Raw genomic sequence first — 20310 nt, forward strand, 5'->3', positions numbered from 1 at the left:
GGGGTTAAAAAGTCGTCTTATACACCAGAATCTACGGTACAAATGATGATGGTGATGATGAAGAAGAATAGTGAAGCCTTCTTTGAGGCAACACCAACAGAAACAACGATAAACAGCAATGATAACTAACTTTTTTGGCATGTATGTCACAATACGAGTCAAACCTCTCAGAGACTATATATGCCGCTTGCTCCCTCATACATTGTGGTTGGCCTGTGTCTAGTCTACTGAGCTGAACAGGCCCTGGTCAGTAGCAGAAAGGCAATTGGAAGTGTAGGCCTGATCCTACTTTTCTGGCAGGCATATAGACCCTCCTTTTCCTACCTAAATATATAATGAATTTCTATTGTTTTGTTGCATATGTTACCTTCTATGCTGTGTGCATGGCAAGGCATTGTTCCCATCAAGGTTAGAACTGTGGCCAAATTCATAAATGTTTTCTGTCCTGTATTAAAAATGATAAACGTTGCCAATTATTCTGTTGGGAGCCACCGAGAGTGGCTAGGGAGACCCGGCCAGATGGGTGGGGTATACATAATAAATTATTATTATTATTATTATTATTATTATTATTATTATTTGGCATTTGGGGTGTGGTCATTTAAGACCTTTTTGATCTCAGTTAAAGATGGGCTATGGAGGTTGCCAGAAAGCAAAACTTGGCTAGAGTATGTATGTATGTATGTATGTATGCATGTATGTATGTATTTAAAGAGAGAATAATGCTACTGATGTGTTATCAGACATGGATTGCAGTTGTATACTTGTTGTCCACTTCTCTTGCACTAGGAACTGAATCCCTTTGACTTGGGTGTGTTCACTACATAGGCATGGGAAGTATATTGTGAAAGCTGATGTTCTTGCAAAGGGAATTTTCTCTTTGTTCTTGTAGTTCGTTTTTTGTTGTTGTTGTTGTTGTTGGCCTTGTCATTGGCAGTACCTAGTTGGCAAAGGTGATTAACAGAAACCACAACAAACAGGGAAGCAGCAGCAGCATCTTTACAAAACACACAACCCAAATTAAAGTATATTTGTGTGGGTGGACCCATGGGCTAGCTAGGCGGCTGCTTGGAATCCCTTGATTCCAAGTTCTTTGAAACACAACTGTGTGTTCCCCCCCCCCCACACACCTGTTGCACATTGAATGTGGCCAGTTAATAGCTGTGAGTCCTTGGGATGTGGCAGATCTCCATGTGGCATTGAAGCTCACTGCATGACCTTGCTGGCCAGTTTGTTTGTTTATCTTGGAGATGCTCTTGATGCAATAGATTAAGAACCAGGTTGCTATGTGGCTTTCTCTAGCAGAGAAAGAAAGCTCCTTGACCTATTTTTATTCCAGCCTTCAGTATGAATTCCCAGAGTGCTTCACATAAGAGGAAAATGCAAATTTAAAAACCCAATTAAAATATAAATAAAACAAAACCAGGTAAAAAGGACCAGCAGGACTAAAACTGTAGCATGCACAAATAAAAAGGACACCAAAGTAGGCACTAGATGTTTCTTTTGCATAACCTACTTCTTAAGGATGTTCTGTGTTTAAAAATGGGACAGCTGCTATAAGTTTTCTTGCTGGGATACCAGTATAGCACAGTAATATTACATATGTGCTCTTTTAGATATTTACAAATGAATGCCCACTTGGGAATTAAAACATGGAGACTTAACAGGATTTCACTTCCATGCAAACTTTTAGTGCAGTGGTGGGGACCATCTGGCTTGCCAGTCTGATTCTGCCTGCCATGGTTCCCAGTTTTACCTGTGAGAACCTAACACTTGCCACTCACTTTGTTGAATTGCAGTTAGTTGTAACTTTCTGACAGGCTCAGGTAATGAATCAAGACATGAGTTTGTTCCAGTTGCACATTCATTATAGCTTATGTGACTTGGGCACACTCTTTGCTCTTGCTTACAGTCTCAGGAGGGATCACTTGCAGTTGCTAACTAACTGTTGATAGCCTGGTAAAGTACTGTATTTTAATATCTTGTGGAAGCCGCCCAGAGTGGCTGGGTAAACCCAGCCAGATGGACGGGATATAAATAATAAATTATTATTACTACTACTGCTGCAGGAAAATGCAGAGAACAAACATACCTTGCAAACTAGGTTGAAGGATAGGTAAAACTACTGTCGTTGCCGTTTTCTTTCTCTTCTTTTGTTAATAGCTTTTCCAGTAGTCATTTTAATGCATGTGGCGGACATGGGAAATATGAGAAGGTTTTTCTTTGCAAATAGCAGTCTCAAGGCCAGCCGGAAATATTAAAGCAATTAAGAAATAAAAGCTGAAATATCTGACTTGGTAGCTAGATAGTCTCTTGCCAGTGCCCTAAATTATACCTTTTTTTCCGGAAAAGGGTTCTAGCAGATCAAACTTGCTTTAATTCTGCCAATCTCTTAAGAAGCGGAGGCAATGCAGATAAAGAGATGTACAGCCACTTCTGCTCCCTTGTGAATTACTTAGCAGTTTGCTGCAGACTTGTGTGGAAGCCCTGGTAGATATACAGTCCAGTCCAGTGAAAAATGTCTTTTTAGATTTACTGCTGCATAAACATCTTTCAGATTTATCTCCTGCCTGTTAGGGAGCCCCTTTACACTGTCAAGATGATGAAGAACCAGAATGCTTTCAGGATTTTTTTTTTTTTTTAAGTTGCAATTAGAGTTAATAAGAGGCTAACATGAATGTGGTCTCAGGTTTCCTTGCAAAAGACTCTCACTTGCACACCTTGATCAATTACCCTACTTTCTAAACAGATTTTTGGTGTATAATGCCTTTTAAAATGCCACTCTCAGCATGATTCTCTCAGCCAATGGTGAGAGACCTATTTCCTTTGCAAAACTGGACAAAGGTATCAAAATGGCCCCACCATCCTTCTTTCCAAGCCATGGTGGCCCGAGGTTGCAAGGCTGTCCTTGTGCATTCAGGAAATATATTTTTGACAATGGAGTGTAATGTGCAAAGTCAGAGCAATTTGCAGGATGAGGGAAAACAAGTAGCCTGCTTCTTACTTCTCCTTGGTCCATGATTGTTCTTCCAGAGTCTGGCTTGAAAGCCTTGGTTGATTGAGAATGCTTAGCTGGCTCTGAATAATTTGTCAGGGGTTTGGACTAAGTGTCCCCTACACTGTACTTTTCCTGAGCTCAGTTCCTACCCTACTTATTGTCCCAGTGATTGGGAAGTTACATGGTCTCACTTTCTTTTTGCTATGAAAACAGCTGTGGGTGGGCGGGCTCAGAGGAATGGACGGCTATCTTTAACTATCAGGGTTTATTTAGGGGAAAGGAAACTGAATGTGTAATTCAATGTCTTTTACCGTACAGTTTGATCTAACTGTGGTTTGCACAAACTATAGCTTTCCTTTGAATAAGGACTGCAGGTTGTTTTGAACTGCAAATAGAAACTTGAAAATTCTTCCCTTCACGCATCAAAGACTGAGACAGAGGGGAAGTGTGTGAACCCAGGACTTAGGTCTGCTTTTCCTAATAAACTGGATTTAAACCATGGTTTGGTGTTGCATCTCAACTGGGCGGGTGTGTTTCATGAAATGTAAATGATTTTTATTTTAGGTGATGTTTGATTTTGTTCTGTCTTTGTTGTGAATGCTGTACTTTGTGCCTGGTAGGTGTCTCCTTTTACTTATTACCTGCTGCCTGAAAATGCTAGAGCTTTATGGAATACTTTCTTGCATGCATTTTATTGCAAGAGCTGCGTCAAGGATTTTCAAACACCTGCTAAGATAAACTTATCCAGTACATGTTTGCATACTGGCCCTCTTATGCAAGCATACGCTGGAAGTATTTTACTGGCTGATTGGAAATGGAAATGAAGCCCTGGTCTGGGTCTTTTTCTACGGCATTGCAAAGCAGACCTCAAACTAACAATTGCAAGCTCCCTTGCAAGCTGACGGCTTTTCAATAACAAGACGGACCAAAATGAAAATCATTCAATGTTCTGTTGATAAATGCTTTGTATGGAAATTCTGTAAAATAGACATTGGAGCTGTTGAAAAATACATTTGCAAATGTTTGTTTGAACCAATTCATTGAGCTTTTTAAAGTTTATCTGGTTTATTCAAAGCAATAGATAGCATAAAGCTGAAGTGAAGCCTTTCAAATTCCTCCACAGACATGTTAGAGGAGGGAACACAGGGATGTGAGATCTGATGCTTGTCCCCATAAACCTTGTCCCCAAAACTACTAAACCTCACCATGGCATAGTGTTGTGAAACCACAGGGTGTGTGTGTGTGTGTGTTTAAGAAATTCAGAAATGTTCATAACTTTTTTTAACATTGCAAAGCCCAGGTGATTTAAATTGCTGTTTTCCTTTTCTTTCTATAACGAATAAGGAAGAAGGGAGGGGCTTGCTGTGTGGAAATGTACAACTAAGTCATACTGTAACTAAAAAAATAAATAAATACATTGCATGTAACATTCAACAAAGGCAGTGGTTTTTATAGGTAGCTGGCTTTCTTCTTTGATGGATCTTCAAGCAGTGATGACTAGAGGATGATTAACTTTCTGCTGCTCCTCTTTAGACTGGAAGAGCAGCCGCGGCCATTTTTATTGCATCCGTGTTTGAGGAACTCTGATGAAGAAGCAAGATTCCTGCAAGCATGTTCTCAAATTTTGGTGTATTGTCTTCTGCCCTCAAAGGATGCCCGGTCGCTGAGCTTGCGCATAGTTCTTGCAGAAATACTTGCATCAAAAGGTAATTATAGGTCAGGTCAAGCGTTTGGTCACGATTAGAAAATCAGTCTGCACATTTATTTATTTATTTATTTATTTATTTCATAAAATTTATACACCGCTTGAGTCTTAAGAAACCTCAAAGCAGTTCACAAAAAAGCAAGAAAATCAAGAAAAATTCAGATCCATATGTCAAAACATAGCAAAGTTAAAACAGATTTCGACTTCCGAAACCAAAGCACGGCTTATGATTGGCTGCAGGAAGCTGCTGCAGCCAATCGGAAGCCCCGTCGGATGTTCGGCTTCCGAAAGAATGTTCAAAAACCGGAACACTCAATTCCGGTTTTCAATCGTTCAGGAGCCAGAACATTCGACCCCCAAGGCTTTTGGGAGCCTAGGTATAGCTGTCCTGCGACTCGGCAAGCATCACAACACCCTTGGCTACAATGGGATGTTTTTTTGAAGCCTGGTTGTAGTGAGGGGAGAGGAACCTGTGGGAGCCGCTTTGGCAACCCTTCTTGTGCATGCGTTGACTTTATTGCATCTTGCTTGTTCTGATAGCTTTTTAGAGGAGCCCAGGAGATCTCTCTTTGGATCTACAGATTTGAGCCACTGAAAAATCTGCACGTTTTTCTTGATGTGTACCAGAGTGAAGGCTTTCATGAAATGAGGGCAGGCATACAATTAGACTGAAGGCAGCCTGACTCATCAGGTGCATGAGATGGATGTTGCATACGAAGCCCTGTAACACAATAAACTTGTCAGTCTCCAGGGCGTCGCAGGATTTTTGCTGCTACAATCTAATATGGCATTTTTCCTGGAACTCGTAAATGGGAATGCCTATTTCATTTGGAAATAAAGGTGACTTCATTTTAAGTAGGGCTGTCAGCTTACCCTAATCAGGTAACCAACCCTGATTAATTGGTTAATCGCCTACCCTTTCAATGATTATATTTTAATAATAATAATAATAATAATAATAATAATAATAATAATAATAATAATTTATTTGTACCCCGTCCGTCTGACTGGGTTGCCCCAGCCACTCTGGGTGGTTTCCAGCATATATAAAAACATGGTACAGTGGTACCTCGAGTTACAACTGCCTCAGGTTACAAACGCTTCAGGTTACAAACTCCGCTAACCTGGAAGAGTTACCATGAGTTGAGAACTTTGCTCCAGGATGAATATGGAAATCGTGTGCCAGTGGCACAGTGGCAGCAAGAGGCCCCATTAGCAAAAGCACGCCTCTAGTTAAGAACAGTTTCAAGCTAAGAACAGACCTCCGGAATGAATTAAGTTCGTAACTAGTGGTACCACTGTATATTCAGTATATTACTGAAACCTCACTATAACTGTCTCTTTGAGACATTAAACAAATTTATGTGATTTACAACAATAAATAACAACCACCATTAATTCTTAGAAAAAGAGGCAAATTTTTATATTTTTGTTTTCATTCTTTTACCCATAGGAACAAAGGAAGCTGTCTTATACCATTGGTTCATTTTGGCCAATATTGTCTATGGCAGCTATCTAAACTTTTCAGATCTAGGCTCTACTTTTAACACAAGCATGCATTTGGGAACTTATTTCTTAATATTTTACCATATATTTGCATGGTGGTAGTGCTCCTGTTGTGACCCACATTGGATCAGGCCCAACCCACTAGTTGAAGACCAGTGGTCTACAGTGATTGTCAGGAGCTCTCCATGGTGTCAGGATAAGCATCAATCCAAAAGAGTCCCCCAAAAAACAGTATTCTCTTAATTTGCAGCTCTTCTGATCTAAAATTTGCCCTTACTGATCAGTCAACTACAGCTATAATGGATTGAATTAAAGATTTAAAGCTTGCTCTCCTAATTCTTTTCAGGGTTCTAGGAAATACTTCACAAGCATGAAGCAACAGTATTTTAACAGACTGAATTTCCAAACTCCTGTGATTATAAACTTCTAAGGTTGTGTGTCACCTCCAGCTATTTTTAGGAAACGTTCTTTAAGGCTACAATGGGATGCACACTTCTTGGGAACAGTTTTCCCACTGGGCACTGGGATTTGTGTCCAAGTAAATAAGATCAAGCTGTTAAGAATTTTTGAAATAAATGCAACACCAGCATTTAGAAGCGGTTCATTTGTATCCATAAATTCAGGCTAATACTATTTAGTGCAAAATGTACAGGGTTTTTTTTCCTTGATGAAGATGTCTTCAGCATTACATGTGTGCCGCGTTCTTCTTTTTTAAAACTTTAGTACTGAAACCCATGGTAGAGCTCCTGAGTGATCCCAACTACATCAACCAAATGTTGCTTGTCCAGATGGAGTATCGGGAACAGGTGAACGAGCATCACAAAAGAGCCTACACATATGCTCCTTCTTACGAAGAGTTCATCAAGCTTATTAACAGCAACTCGGATGTTGAGTTCCTCAAACAACTAAGGTAATTCCATGTTTGTTTATAGGAAAGTCGACACAAAATAGGTCCATTGGCATTCCTTGAATTGGGGGCAAAGTCTGTATCAGAGAGAGAACAGGCATGTTCTAGTTAGTATTTATGGCATGCAGGTAATTGAGGCCATGAATAGCTATACTATGACCCATATCCAAAGTGCATATTCTCCAGCCTGGTGTTTCTGGAGGCAGGTGTTTTTGCTTTATTGAACTCACAGGAATAGGCCACAATCATAGGATTTATACCAGGCATGGCCAATCCAGGAGGCTTATAGAGTTCCTGAGGCTGCTCACAGGAGTCAGATTGCATGCATGGCCTTATTTCTTTCTCTGTGCATATTGTTGGGTTTCCCCCCCCCATTTCACCCTTGACAGGAGCTGGAGGCAGGCATAGGTCAACAATAAAGCACTCGATGTCAGTGAAGTTAACTGTTTATTGAAAGAAACAAAACAGCTGTGTCCTAATGGTCACCACAACCCTTCCCAGTAGGTCTTGACCCAATGAATCAGTTGCGAGGACTGAAGGTCCCTGCTCCTCCCCTGAGTCCTTCCCCAGCAGCCGAAGGCTCCATCGTCTTCTCTCATTGATCCGCCCACTTCATTTCTCTGTCTCTGGGAGACCAAGGGGGAGGCTCAGATATATAAGCCAGGGCTGGGCAATATCTGCATTTTAACATCGTGATACATCAGCAGCTAAATACTGCAATTTACTGATAATATCACAATGTCTGAAATGTATCTTGGCTTCTTCTTCAGAAGCAGATGAGATACATCACTCAGCCCCATACTGCACTGGCTTGAGCAGTATGGGAACTTGATCAGCTGAGGGGTGGGCAGCTTCCCATGCCCCTCAGTTGATCACCCCCCCTTCCTCTGGCTTGCATGAGCCAGGGGTGGGGGGCGTCTTCCTTAAACTACTCAGCTGAGGGGCGGGAATAAAAATTGCAAGATTATAGTCTTTCTGTAAGCCACACATTTAGATAGCATACGATTTCTGGTCTTAGTAATATTTTTAATCCTTTAATTATTGTATATATGACAACAAAAATATTCTGAAAACTGCTACAGTCTGACAGCCCTGAGAGTTATAACTGTTATAATCCGTTATGGTGATAATAAGTTCTGAGGGATGCATGTTAAATTTTGGAAGTACAGTGGTACCTTGGGTTACAGATGCTTCAGGTTACAGGTGCTTCAGGTTACAGACTCCGCTAACCCAGAAATAGTACCTCGGGTTAAGAATTTTGCTTCAGGATGAGAACAGAAATCGTGCAGCGGTGGTGCAGTGGCAGCAGGAGGCCCCATTAGCTAAAGTACCCCAGGTTAAGAACAGTTTCAGGTTAAGAATGGACCTCCAGAACTAATTAAGTTCTTAACCTGAGGCGAGGTACCAGTATAGAGATGTCAGTGTAAACATTAAACCAATCCAAAATGTCCTATCCTCTATACTGCATAGAACCAAAAACTCTTCTCAGCCCTTCCACTCCTCACTCAAAAGTCTTTCCTTTCATTGTTGCTTATAGGTACTATTAGCGATGAAGCCAAAAAGATCTGATTGTATTCTTCTCTTTGTAACTAGGTATCAGATTTTAGTGGAAATAGTTCAAGCAACCACTATCGGCAGCTTTCCACAGTTGAAAAGGCAAAAAGGTAAGTTGCGTATTTTTGGGAGGTGTTTAAAACTAGAAAACTGATAACCAATTCTTTACATGGCCATCTGAGATTAAGAGTTTTATGCTGTACCAACTGAGCTATCCCATCTGTAAACTGAGAATACTGTTCTTACTTTATAAGGAAAGCAAACATAGCGGGGAGGCTACATTGCAAAATGCAAGAGGGGTACGACTGTGTAATATTGCATGCCCTCTTTTACCGTCTTGAAATGATGTATATCATCCTAGGATATGCACATTTTTATTTTGATGCCAAATTTGTCTACATGCAGAGAGAGTCTAAAGCAAAGTATTTTCATTTGATGAAAAATGAAGGCTGGTTGAAAACACGCCTCTCTTAGCCTTCAGCTTTCTACAACAACAATGGAACCACTTTCAAAACTTTTCCAGTATTCTAATTGTTGGTTGATCCATTTCAGTTTTGCTTCACGTACATCATTTTTATTTTACTGAGATGACTGTTCCTTTGTTCAAGACTGGTACATTTTACTTGCTTTTTGGTTCACTTCTCACATCTGTCCACTTTAGTTATTTGGGGACGAAAGGACAGACTTTTCTGTTGTGGGGTTTTGCCCTCTGGCAATCCATTGTGATAAGCACAATGCACTGCCAACTTCACTACTGGCAAATAAATAACATAATAGAAGATTAATGAATAATGATAAATAAATGGCATGGTGAGAATCCCAGAATAGCATGCTCATCCCCCAAAATCATTTGAATGTTTTTGTGTGCCTTTACGTGGATTTCTGACGTGCTTCATTTTACTTCAGTTTCATTTTAAGTGCATAATTTTCTGTTCCATTTTTGTTACATACTCTAGTTATCTTTGTTCTGTTCCTGTTTCTAAAGGCATGCTTTGAAATGGGTTACTTGAAATAGGTTATTTATTGCATAAAAAGCCTAATGTTGAAATAGTACTAAAGGCAAAATATAAACAGTAGTTGTTGTTAACTTCCCTTTGCAAAGAGCGAGATATTTATGAATATATTCATTTACTGGAAAGACCATTTCATAAGATACTGAGTGGAGAGGATACACAATAGGCATGAGACTTCTGTTTGTGCTGTGATTTGTAGGCTCAGATCCATGATTTCCAGGCATGGGTCCGAACGTTTTTCTTTTGTCCCGCCACTTTCCCTCGGAAAACCCACTGTTTACTTGCAGTATCGTCTTATCCCATATGTGCCCACTCAGCTGCTTTGATCTGTGGAATTGGCATGGACTGTTACAAATCCCACATAATACTCAATTTGTACTTATAAGAAATCAGTCTTTTAAGCTCCCTATCAGGGAGGCACCCTCAGTGTACTTTTTTCAGCACTTGCTTATAACCTTTGCTTAGGCAAGATGTTGATGTATTTTAATCTCTTTTTACTGTACTGTTAATTTTAATTATCTTTGGCAGTCGTACCTTGGAAGTTGAACAGAATCCGTTCTGGAAATCCGTTCGATTTCTGAAACGTTTAGAAACCAAAGTGCAGCTTCTGATTGGCTGCAGGAAGCTCCAGCAGCCAATCGGAAGCCCCAGAAGCCACGTCAGTCGTTTGGCTTCCAAAAATAGTTCGCAAACCGGAACATTCATTTCCTGGTTTGCGGTGTTCGGGAACCAAAACGTTCGAGAACTAAGCTGTTCGAAAACCAAGGTACAACTGTATTTTATTTTTTTCCATTTCTTGTTTAAAGGTTTCTATAGCTTTAATATTTCTTGCAAACCACTTAGAGGTTTTATTGCAGTTGAGCAGTATATACATTTCATTAAATAAAATAAAGAAATAGTACCCAACAAGAATCCATTTCTGCTAGCAAGCAGAAAATGCATACACTGGGTTATTGATTTTTAAATACATGTCCAAACAGTTTGGGCTTGGGCTCATGCAGACTTCCGTTTGTGCTGTCATTTGTAGGCACAGGTCCAAGCAGAGTTTGTCCCTGCCACTTTTCCTGGGAAAACGCATTGTTTACAGCTGAATCGGAACAAGCAAGCCAATAGTAACACCTTGACCATGACCTGGTAACAAATGAGCAGAGGTGTTATAAGCTCACTGTACCAGAAACTACACTGCAGCATTCCACACTTAACTGCAGTTTAGAGGCCAAGTGCGAGGGAAGCACCACATAGAGTGCATTGCAGTAATCCAGCCTTGTAATCACCAGTACTCAAACCACTGTGGTTAAGCTCTCCAGGTCCAGGAATCAGGTTTCTAGAATTCATATTCAGGAATACAACTATTAAAGACTCAATGGATCTCTGCTGAGATAGCAAATGGTGCCCTTGGATGTTTTTAGTGTCGCTAATAACGTTTTAACCACAGTCGTACTTCAGAAGTCAAATAGAATACGTTCCGGAAGTCCATTCGACTTCCGAAACGTTTGACTTCCAAAGCATGGCTTCTGATTGGCTTCAGGAAGTTCCTGCAGCCAATCGGAAGCCGCGGAAGCCCCGTCGGACGTTCGGCTTCCAAAAGAACATTCGAAAACTGGAACGCTCACTTCCGGTTTTCGATCATTCGGGAGCCGGAACCTTTGACTTCCAAGGCGTTCGGGAGCCGAGGTATGACTGTACAGTGGTACCTCAGGTTACATACGCTTCAGGTTACATACGCTTCAGGTTACAGACTCCGCTAACCCAGAAATAGTGCTTCAGGTTAAGAACTTTGCTTCAGGATGAGAACAGAAATTGTGCTCTGGCGGCGCAGCGGCAACAGGAGGCCCCATTAGCTAAAGTGGTGCTTCAGGTTAAGAACAGTTTCAGGTTAAGTACGGACCTCCAGAACGAATTAAGTACTTAACCTGAGGTACCACTGTACTACTACTTCTTTATTAAAAAAAAGGGTTGCTGCAAGCCAAGTTGTTGCTTTCTTTTGCTACTTGGTCCACTAGAATGTCCTTCCCCTCCGAAATCCCCTCTCCCTGAGCTGCAGGTAAGAATCCCTTACCTCAAAAATGCGTCAGTGTTTCTCTCTTCATAGCAGCTTGCTTGACATTTGCAGCAAATGGCCATTAGGATGACAAGCTGACAACTAATCTCTCTCATTACGTCCTTTTTAAGTACCCCCTCAGCATGATTAGAAAGATTGCTGCAAAGAACACTGAATGTGTGTCACAAAGCCTCTTCCGTGCAGCTTTTAGAATTGATTGCACATCTCCCTTCCTTCCTTGACAGAAAATGGAGCTCTCTCCAATTTCCATCATCCTGTGAAATTACTATGGGCTTCTGTTGAAATAATACTCCCTGTGTCTTCTAAAGAAGAAAAATACTTTTTAAAAGTTTATATAACAAACTAACAATAGTGGTTTTTTTTAGTGTATCTGCAGCCCAGGCACATACCATTGGCTACCAGTTGGCCCTATATCACTTTGCCACTCTATGTTTTATATAATGTGTTTGTTTTAGCGTTTCAAATTGTAAACCATCTTGAGTGCCTTAGGAGAAAGGCGGTATGGAAATCAAATCAATAAATAATTACTTAATTTTGTGGCAGACCCTGAGCTTATAGTGCTACTGTCCCATGTTCAGGGGAGTGCAGCAACTGAGAGCTGTGTATTTTTCAAACCACTTCTGATTCTGTATGTAAATTTTATAGTATTTATAGTATTATTTTTATAGTGTTCTATTTGGCTTAGAATAGGGACACGGGTGGCGCTGTGGGTAAAAGCCTCAGCGCCTAGGGCTTGCCGATTGAAAGGTCGGCGGTTCGAATCCCCGCGGCGGGGTGCGCTCCCGCTGCTCGGTCCCAGCGCCTGCCAACCTAGCAGTTCGAAAGCACCCCCGGGTGCAAGTAGATAAATAGGGACCGCTTACTGGCGGGAAGGTAAACGGCGTTCCGTGTGCTGCACTGGCTCGCCAGATGCAGCTTGTCACGCTGGCCACGTGACCCGGAAGTGTCTTCGGACAGCGCTGGCCCCCGGCCTATAGAGTGAGATGGGCGCACAACCCTAGAGTCTGTCAAGACTGGCCCGTACGGGCAGGGGTACATTTACCTTTACTATTTGGCTTAGAAGGAAAAGTGGAAGGTATATAAATTCAATAAAAAATAATAAGTTTCTGCAGATCAGCATTGCAGGCTGCAACTCTGTATAAGTTCTTTATACCTCACAGAGACTTGCTTCAAAGTAGACATAAATAATATCACATTTTATTTTGAATTTTCCCAGATACTTGTTTACCATATCCTTGATTGTCCAGGTCATTGATACCAGGCAATAGTGGAGGCTGCTGAGGGTGAACCAAAGGGATATGGAATTTGTTAGGGTGTTGTTAAGCTGGAAAAGCATCCTGGAGCCACACCCACCCACCTTTTGTTTGTTGGCTTTATCTCTGTCTCTTCAAACCACAGTTTCCCATTTGAGTCACAACTGTGGTTTAAATGTCAAGCTTATTGATCAAAATCTTAATATCTGTGTATATTCTGTTTCTTGACTTTCCTTACACATTTTTGTAGAATGCAAAAAATCTTTATGGAATACTCATTTCTACTCAGTTGCTGTGGAAAAAGTTAGCTGTGGACTTGTGGCAGACTGGATACTTTTGGAAGAATGCGAAGGTGGCCTAGGGAAAGGTGGTATTCTCAAATTTCAGCCAACCAAGTGTTTTCAAGAGAAGATCTGATTCACAGTCTTGAATTACTTGTTCTTTTACCCACTTGGTTATGGGCCAGAAAAAGATCCTTGTTAGTTGTACTTTTCTGTATGAGAATAGCCTTCACTTTCAAAATTTTGACAAATACTCCACCTGGGGTCATTTCTTCTTCAAAAGATCTTGCTCCCTCAGAGCTTAAGAGATTCTGAATCAGTAATTGTAGGAGGCTACGCAGTTTCTTCCACTTGAATGTTTCAGTGTAAGTAGGTACAATTTGTACTAGCTTTTTAAGTCGATGCGAAAAAGTGCACTTCTGTGTGTACAGGAACCAATTTGTACAGCTTAATCGTTTAGGTGTGGGTGGTGAAGGAATTTCAATTTTTTAGTAATTTGAGTAGGCATAAATATGCTACTCTTCATTTTTGCATTTATACCTATGAGAAATACATTCATAATAAAAAATACAAAAATGTTGCATATATCTAGTTTTGTAATCTACTCGGTAGAATAGGGGCTGTTCGAAATGTTTGAATTCTGTGATTAAGACATGGACTAGAATCCATGAAAGCTGATGCTGTAATAAATTTGTTAGTCCTCAACGGTGCTGCAAGATTCTTTTTTTAAAAGTATTGTCTTGGCTTCTCTACCTATAAGAGTGTGATGATAGATAGCACTCAGGTTTTATACAAGTTTTGGGAAGACTTTAGCCCTGTAGTCAGAACAGAATGCCAGAAACTGAGAAACCCACTCTCTCAGAGTGCAGGTGGGGATGCAAAATAGTTTAGTAGTCATTGCTAGGAAAAAATCATTTTGAAAAGCTTTCCTAACTCTCACCGGCACTTATTTTATGCCTTGGGTTTTAATTTCTTGCAGATTCTCATCAGGTGCTGTTGCAGTTAACTTCTAGCTTTTCTGTCAGGTACAGCAGTGCGGAGTTTGTGCAGCTCCCAAAATGTGACTTTTTATAGTGTTCTTAAAAACCTTCAAAACAAACTATGATTGACATTGGAGATCATATTATTGATGGTTGCTGTTCAAAAAATATTTTGAGGTTTTCAGTTATACTCCGCTGTCTAATAATGATGTATTATGGCCAAAAGGTTCTAGCTAGGATGTGCTGTTATGAAAAAAACAAACCACCTTGATTCTATGCCTTGAGGATAGATCAAAGGGATTGAGGGGGGAAATGCTTAGGTGCTTAAATTTCAAATTATTATTTATAATAGCTCAAAAAGTATTGTATTGTAAATCATTTGGGCATGCCTCGTGGGAAGCAATACTGTAGATAAATAAAATGCAAACAATAACTTGCGAATTCCAAACACTATGGTTTGAATTTATTTTTTGCATCTTGGGCACAGTATCAAGGTTTTTCTCTTTCATTCATTTTTAATGTTTGGAGGAGAAAGGCTTTTAGGTTGTTGTTTTTTTAGGCAGTGTTGTAGGGACTTGTCCACAGTTGTCCAGCGCCTTTTCCACTTTACATGCAGAGTTTTTTTTTTTGTGATTTGGGTATTTGATTTGATTATTTAAAGAGGGAAAGGTCCATAATAACAGGACACCTCTACTTTTATGGGGAAGGCAGGCTGGTGTGATTCCACATTTGTGGACAAGCCATAGAACTGGGAAGGCCTAGGCTCAAATCTTGAATATAAAGTTAACTGGCTGACCTTGGGCCAGTTATTTTCTGTCCCAGCCTTACAGGTTGTTGTGAGGATGTGCCAGGCAGAATATTCTGCGCCAGGCAGAATAACATGAGAACTGTGTGCGCCACATAACCTGTCCTGGACCCCCTAAACTAGACTTTTGTCTCAGATTAAGTTGCTACTGTATTTGACATCTGTATGTGAACTGCCACCTTCCCCTTCACCTCAGGCAGCAAAATGTCTTGGCGAGAGAGAGAGAGAGATAAACCATGTACGCTCCCTTGGTTTTCGAACAGCTTAGTTCTTGAACATTTTGGCTCCCGAATGTTGCAGATCTGGAAGTGACTGTTCCGGTTTGCGAACTATTTTTGGAAGCCGAACATCCGACGGGACTTCCGTGGCTTCTGATTGGCTGCCGGAGCTTCCTGCAGCCAATCGGAAGCCCGCACCTTGGTTTACAAACCGTTTTGGAAGTTGAACGGACTTCCAGAACGGATTCCGTTTGACTTCCAAGGCTTCAGTACCACTGTATTTGTAACTTGTATCTCATGGACTTGAAGTTGTTTAGCAGTCATTTTGCGAGAAGCACCTCTTGTGTGCCCGAGGAGAGCTCCTAATGTACGTAAAGTACCTGAAGCATATAAAGGAGGCTAATTAATGCATCATTTACTATTCTGTAATTAGTGCTTTGCAGCGGTTCACTTTTTATTATGGCAGATGTGTTTCCGCAAATGCAGATTTTTTTTTTGTTCTGGTTGTGATCAGGCATTTATATTCTTTTGCTAATTTTGTAATCTCTTTCTTGTAGTTAACAGAGGGTTTATTTAAACATCTTCAATTAATACTCTGTTCTGTTACTGAGCTAAATGGAGCAAAACTTGCCTTGAGAACCATGTTAGGCTCCCTGAAGGAAACACCTGTTTTCTTTCATCTTAAAACACATGTGTCACTGGTTGTTCTGAAAGTTCATCTGCATATTTTTAGACATTTGTATAAACAAAATTTAAACTGTAGGACAAAGAGACTTCCTGAATTTTGCCTCAAAGAACAATTAAAACCTGCTCAAATGGTTTCCTGGTTGATCAGAACTGTTGTATTATAAAAATAGGATAACTCTCCCATCCGTTCATGGCCGCCAGAACTGATCTGAATGTTTGAGGCATGTTTTCATCCACCAAGATCAATAATAGTTGGCAAACTTATAATTCATAGCTTTGTTACCTAGGTTAAATTTGATTATACAGTGGTACCTTGGTTCTCGAACATAATCCGTTCCGGAAATCTGTTCAACTTCTGAAATGTTCGAAAACCGAGGCACAGCTTCCAATTGGTGCAGGAGCCCTGGAAGCAATAGCCAACAGCCGCATCAGACGTTCGGCTTCTGAAAAACGTTCGGAAACCGTAACACCTACTTCTGGGTTTTTGACGTTCAGGAGCCAATTTGTTCGCCAACTAAGCCATTAGAGAACCACGGTTCCACTGTAATTAAGAAAGCTATCCATGAGATCTTGGAATATTCCTGTTAAGGAGGGGTTATTTTAATAATTTTAGATTCTAGCAAGTGCCCTCATCAGTTTGGGATGGTTGCTGTAGAAACATCACTTACAATTAAACATGCTTTTTTGTGTGTACAGGATATCCTTCACTATTAATTTAAATGTTTCATGTACAAGGAAGCAAGAGCACCCCCCCCACACCCTTGACTCCTTCCTTATTTTCACCTAAGATTTACATACAACTGATCTTTTGAAAATTGCTAACTATGAAGAGATAAGTGATCACTGAGAATGTAGTACTTTCTTTTCTGGTGGGACAAAGACTGTGACCAACCTATATGGATGTGCATTTAATCAGTTTTGTTTTGAAGATGCCTCTCTGACCTCACTGTTGCGTGTCAAGACCCCAAGGCCTCCCCCTTATGTTGAACCTGGACACAGTATATTAGGTTAAATGGGCAAATTTGGGCCACAACTTTATTGGTTACAGAATGTGAGCGGTATTGGCTTAGGCATTGGAATTGAACTGACTATATCTGACTCCTGCCCGCCATGCAGGTAGTCCAGTAAGGGTCAACCACCAATAGGGGGAGCCCTCTTGTTGTACATCAAGTAAGAGCTCCCCCAGGGTCCCAGATGGGGTCGTGGCATGGCCCTAGCCCCTACCCGGGCTTTGGACAAGATCCACACCCCGGATCCCTTTAATGGAATACCCTTACAAATGGAGGGGCAGGTGATGGCCACACCTCCCCTCTCCCAAACCAGGTTTTACCAATGCCTAACTGCAAAACCTTACAAAAGTTGTGACGGTTGCTACGAGGTAGGTGAAAACCTAATGGCCAGTGTCAATTTGCCAAGTCGGAAAATTCCTACCAGGCCCCCTCAACAGGCAACCAGCCAAGATCCATAGCAAGGCCAAAATGTTGAACGCTTGAAAACAGGTTGGGAAGGGTTGTGTGATGTGGCCAGGGTCTCCCCGATGACGTGGGGGCTTAGCCCAGCCCCTGCTGTGTGTGGGAGTCCACATGGCCTGCCCGCAACACCGCCCCACCCGGAAGTGGAGCGGCCTTAACAATCCTCCTCCCACAACATCTGATGAAGTCGACTGTCTCCCAGAAAACCTTATGCTGTAATATGTTTGTTGATTTTTAAGGTGCCACAAGACTCTTAGATGTTTCAGGGGTGAAAATAATAATAAAAAGCTAACATGTAAACAGTTTATGAACAATACATTTCTATGATGATAAAAAGTGTTGTGGACCAATAAAGTTTATTAGTCAGCTTGCACAATTTGTATCTCTGTTAGCTGTTTATGGCATAAAGGAAAGAAACGAAAACCTACTTTTGTGAACTGTAATACCTTGGCACTAGGAGACAATCCTTACTTTTACTACAAGGTGTGGTTTTGTGTGTGTGTGTGTGTTTTGAAGTCAAGACTGCTATATGGGTCTATTCTTCAAAATTCATTACATGCTGACCTTTTTAAGTTCAAAAAGTTAAATTTTTAACAAATGTTTTTGATAGAGAGTAAAGGTAAAGAGACGGCTGCAATGAAAGCTGACCACCTGAGAGCCCGGAACATGAAGAGGTATATTAACCAGCTAACAGTAGCAAAAAAGCAGTGCGAAAAGCGAATACGGCTTCTGGGAGGTCCTGATTATGACCAGCAAGAAGATGGCATCTTTGACGATAGTGATGGCCCACAGAACCAGAAGGTAGGCATGCTGGCTCTTTCTTTCTTTCTTTCTTTCTTTCTTTCTTTCTTTCTTTCTTTCTTTCTTTCTTTCTCCCTCTCCCCACCCCTCTCTCTGGGTGGCGTTGATGCAGCTTCTTCTGCCTCATGTTATAGGACCTGATTGGAAGTAAATGCAGGCAAACTGGAGGAGTCTCAGTACTGCAGCGGCTACATGTGTGCACGAAGGAAAGGTTGTGGCTTTTGTAAACAATGCAGAGATTTATCTCCCCCCCCCAAAAAAAAAAAACATTCTATACTTGTTATCTTTCACTTCCTTTGGAAAGTTCAAAATATCTTATGTGAGCCTGCTATCAGGGACATTGGCAAGGCCTGCACCTGACTCTCTCTGATGACTCTAGCACTGTTCACAAATATTGACTAGCTTCAAGAGCCAGCCAGAATTTTTTGCTTGCTGTTGACCCTTGCTCTCCATAAAGTGGGAGCACGGAGGTCTTCGCTGCAGTGCTGCTCTTGAGTTTCAGAGGAGCCGGAGCACCTCTTGAAGCCCAGTGCAACCGTTCAGGGATTTGTCCTCATCACATTAAATTTGTAGGGACTGTGACCTTGCCAGTGCTTCTATTTCTGCTTCCCAAGGCTAAGCACAAGGTCAGGGGATTCCCCAGGCATTGTCAAAGTTTGGAAGAACAGAGAGAAACTTTCAGACAGCACACTGACTATGGGAAGCAGTATGGAGTCTCACTGATTCTAAAGCTCAGCACGAGATCCAGAAGATACCCTTGTTCTGTGTTCTTCAAGTGTTGCAGAACTTGCAAACAAGGGTGCAAGTCCCTAAAAGCTTATACTCGGTCAGAATTATATTTTTCATGTGGCTATTTCTGTATGATATTCTCCCCCCCCCCTGCAGTTTTAGTGGAAACCTTTTGGAAATTGTCAATTTCTTTGGAAAGCCTTTAAAAGCTGGGACTCTTTTTCCACAGTTAACATAATGGTACTCATACTACAGGCCAGAATGGCCCTCTTTCTTATAAAAATTGTGCTATATTGAAATGTAGTACATAATTTTAGTAGCTTACCTAAGTCAGTTTGTCAAATATTTTGTCATGAAATATATGTGAATCATATATTTGGGCATACGGTTGGCATGGGGAAGAAACTCCACATTTCATAATAAAATACAACAATTTATATGTTCCAGCTGTGCTTTGGCAGAATATTTGAGCAGCAAAGGTTGTCCTATGCTGACTTCACAGGTAACAATAAGGACACTGCCCCAGTCAACACAAATTGTCGTTCTTCCGGGTAAATGTGGACATGATTGGACCGCTTGGCTGCAATTCTGTGTGCTTGCATTTAGAATTAAGTCTCCTTGGATTCAGTGGGACTAATTCTGAGTAAACATACACAGGATCAAGACTGAAAGATTCATTGTCTCAACTCTCAACTCCTCCTGAGATGCGGCAGAGTTAAAGGGCACCTGTTGAATTTTCATCCCTGAGTTTGAAGCTACTTGACTTTAAAAAGCTTAAAGGGACACACCGTAGCTGTGGACTAGCTCTAAAATTAGATCTTCTAGTTCATAGCCAATCACGTGACAGGATTCTTGCCTGTGTCCCAGCATAGCTGTCTGCTTTCAGTTTATTGCAGGGCACCAAGGGTACTGGAATTTTCAAGACCTTGTGAGAACATTTCAGCCTTGTTCAAGGACTATACAAATTTCACATGCTTGGAAGAGAAGGCAATTAAAGAACTGTATCTGTGTTGACTGCAGTTCTAAGCATCTTACTTGGATGCAGCTTCTACTGACAACAGTGGGTCTTGTTTCTGAGTAAATGCAATTAGGATTGTGCAAAAATTTGGTAAAACTGGCACGAATGCTTGCAGCCAAAGCATAAAAACCACAGCCTCTTCTACCAGGATAATGATGCATCTAATTCATTTTTAAATTCCTTTCTTACTTTAAAGCAAGTCAATCTGTGAAGAAATATTTGCAAACGAGTACCACTCCTGACAGTACTGAATTAATAAAGTACAACGAGAGCGCCAGTGATTGCATTGCGATAATATTTCAGACTGAGTTGTGTTTTTGC

At 41.0% G+C, this 20310-nt stretch overlaps 1 protein-coding gene across 2 annotated transcripts in view; it reads left to right on the forward strand.

Moving 5' to 3' along the window:
- SNX25 (sorting nexin 25) overlaps positions 1-20310 on the forward strand; it is a 51560-nt gene that overhangs the window by 14625 nt on the left and 16625 nt on the right. Inside the window, exons 4-8 of one of the 2 annotated variants that reach the window (XM_077934267.1) lie at positions 4532-4704; positions 6933-7119; positions 8710-8780; positions 18052-18242; positions 19858-20031. In XM_077934267.1, the coding sequence (XP_077790393.1) occupies positions 4532-4704; positions 6933-7119; positions 8710-8780; positions 18052-18242; positions 19858-20031 (796 nt within the window). The remainder of the gene's footprint in view (positions 1-4531; positions 4705-6932; positions 7120-8709; positions 8781-18051; positions 18243-19857; positions 20032-20310) is intronic. The other variant, XM_028744814.2, reaches the window with a different exon arrangement.

This window comes from Podarcis muralis, chromosome 9, assembly GCF_964188315.1.
Source record: "Podarcis muralis chromosome 9, rPodMur119.hap1.1, whole genome shotgun sequence".
In the NCBI taxonomy this organism is placed as follows: domain Eukaryota; kingdom Metazoa; phylum Chordata; class Lepidosauria; order Squamata; family Lacertidae; genus Podarcis; species Podarcis muralis.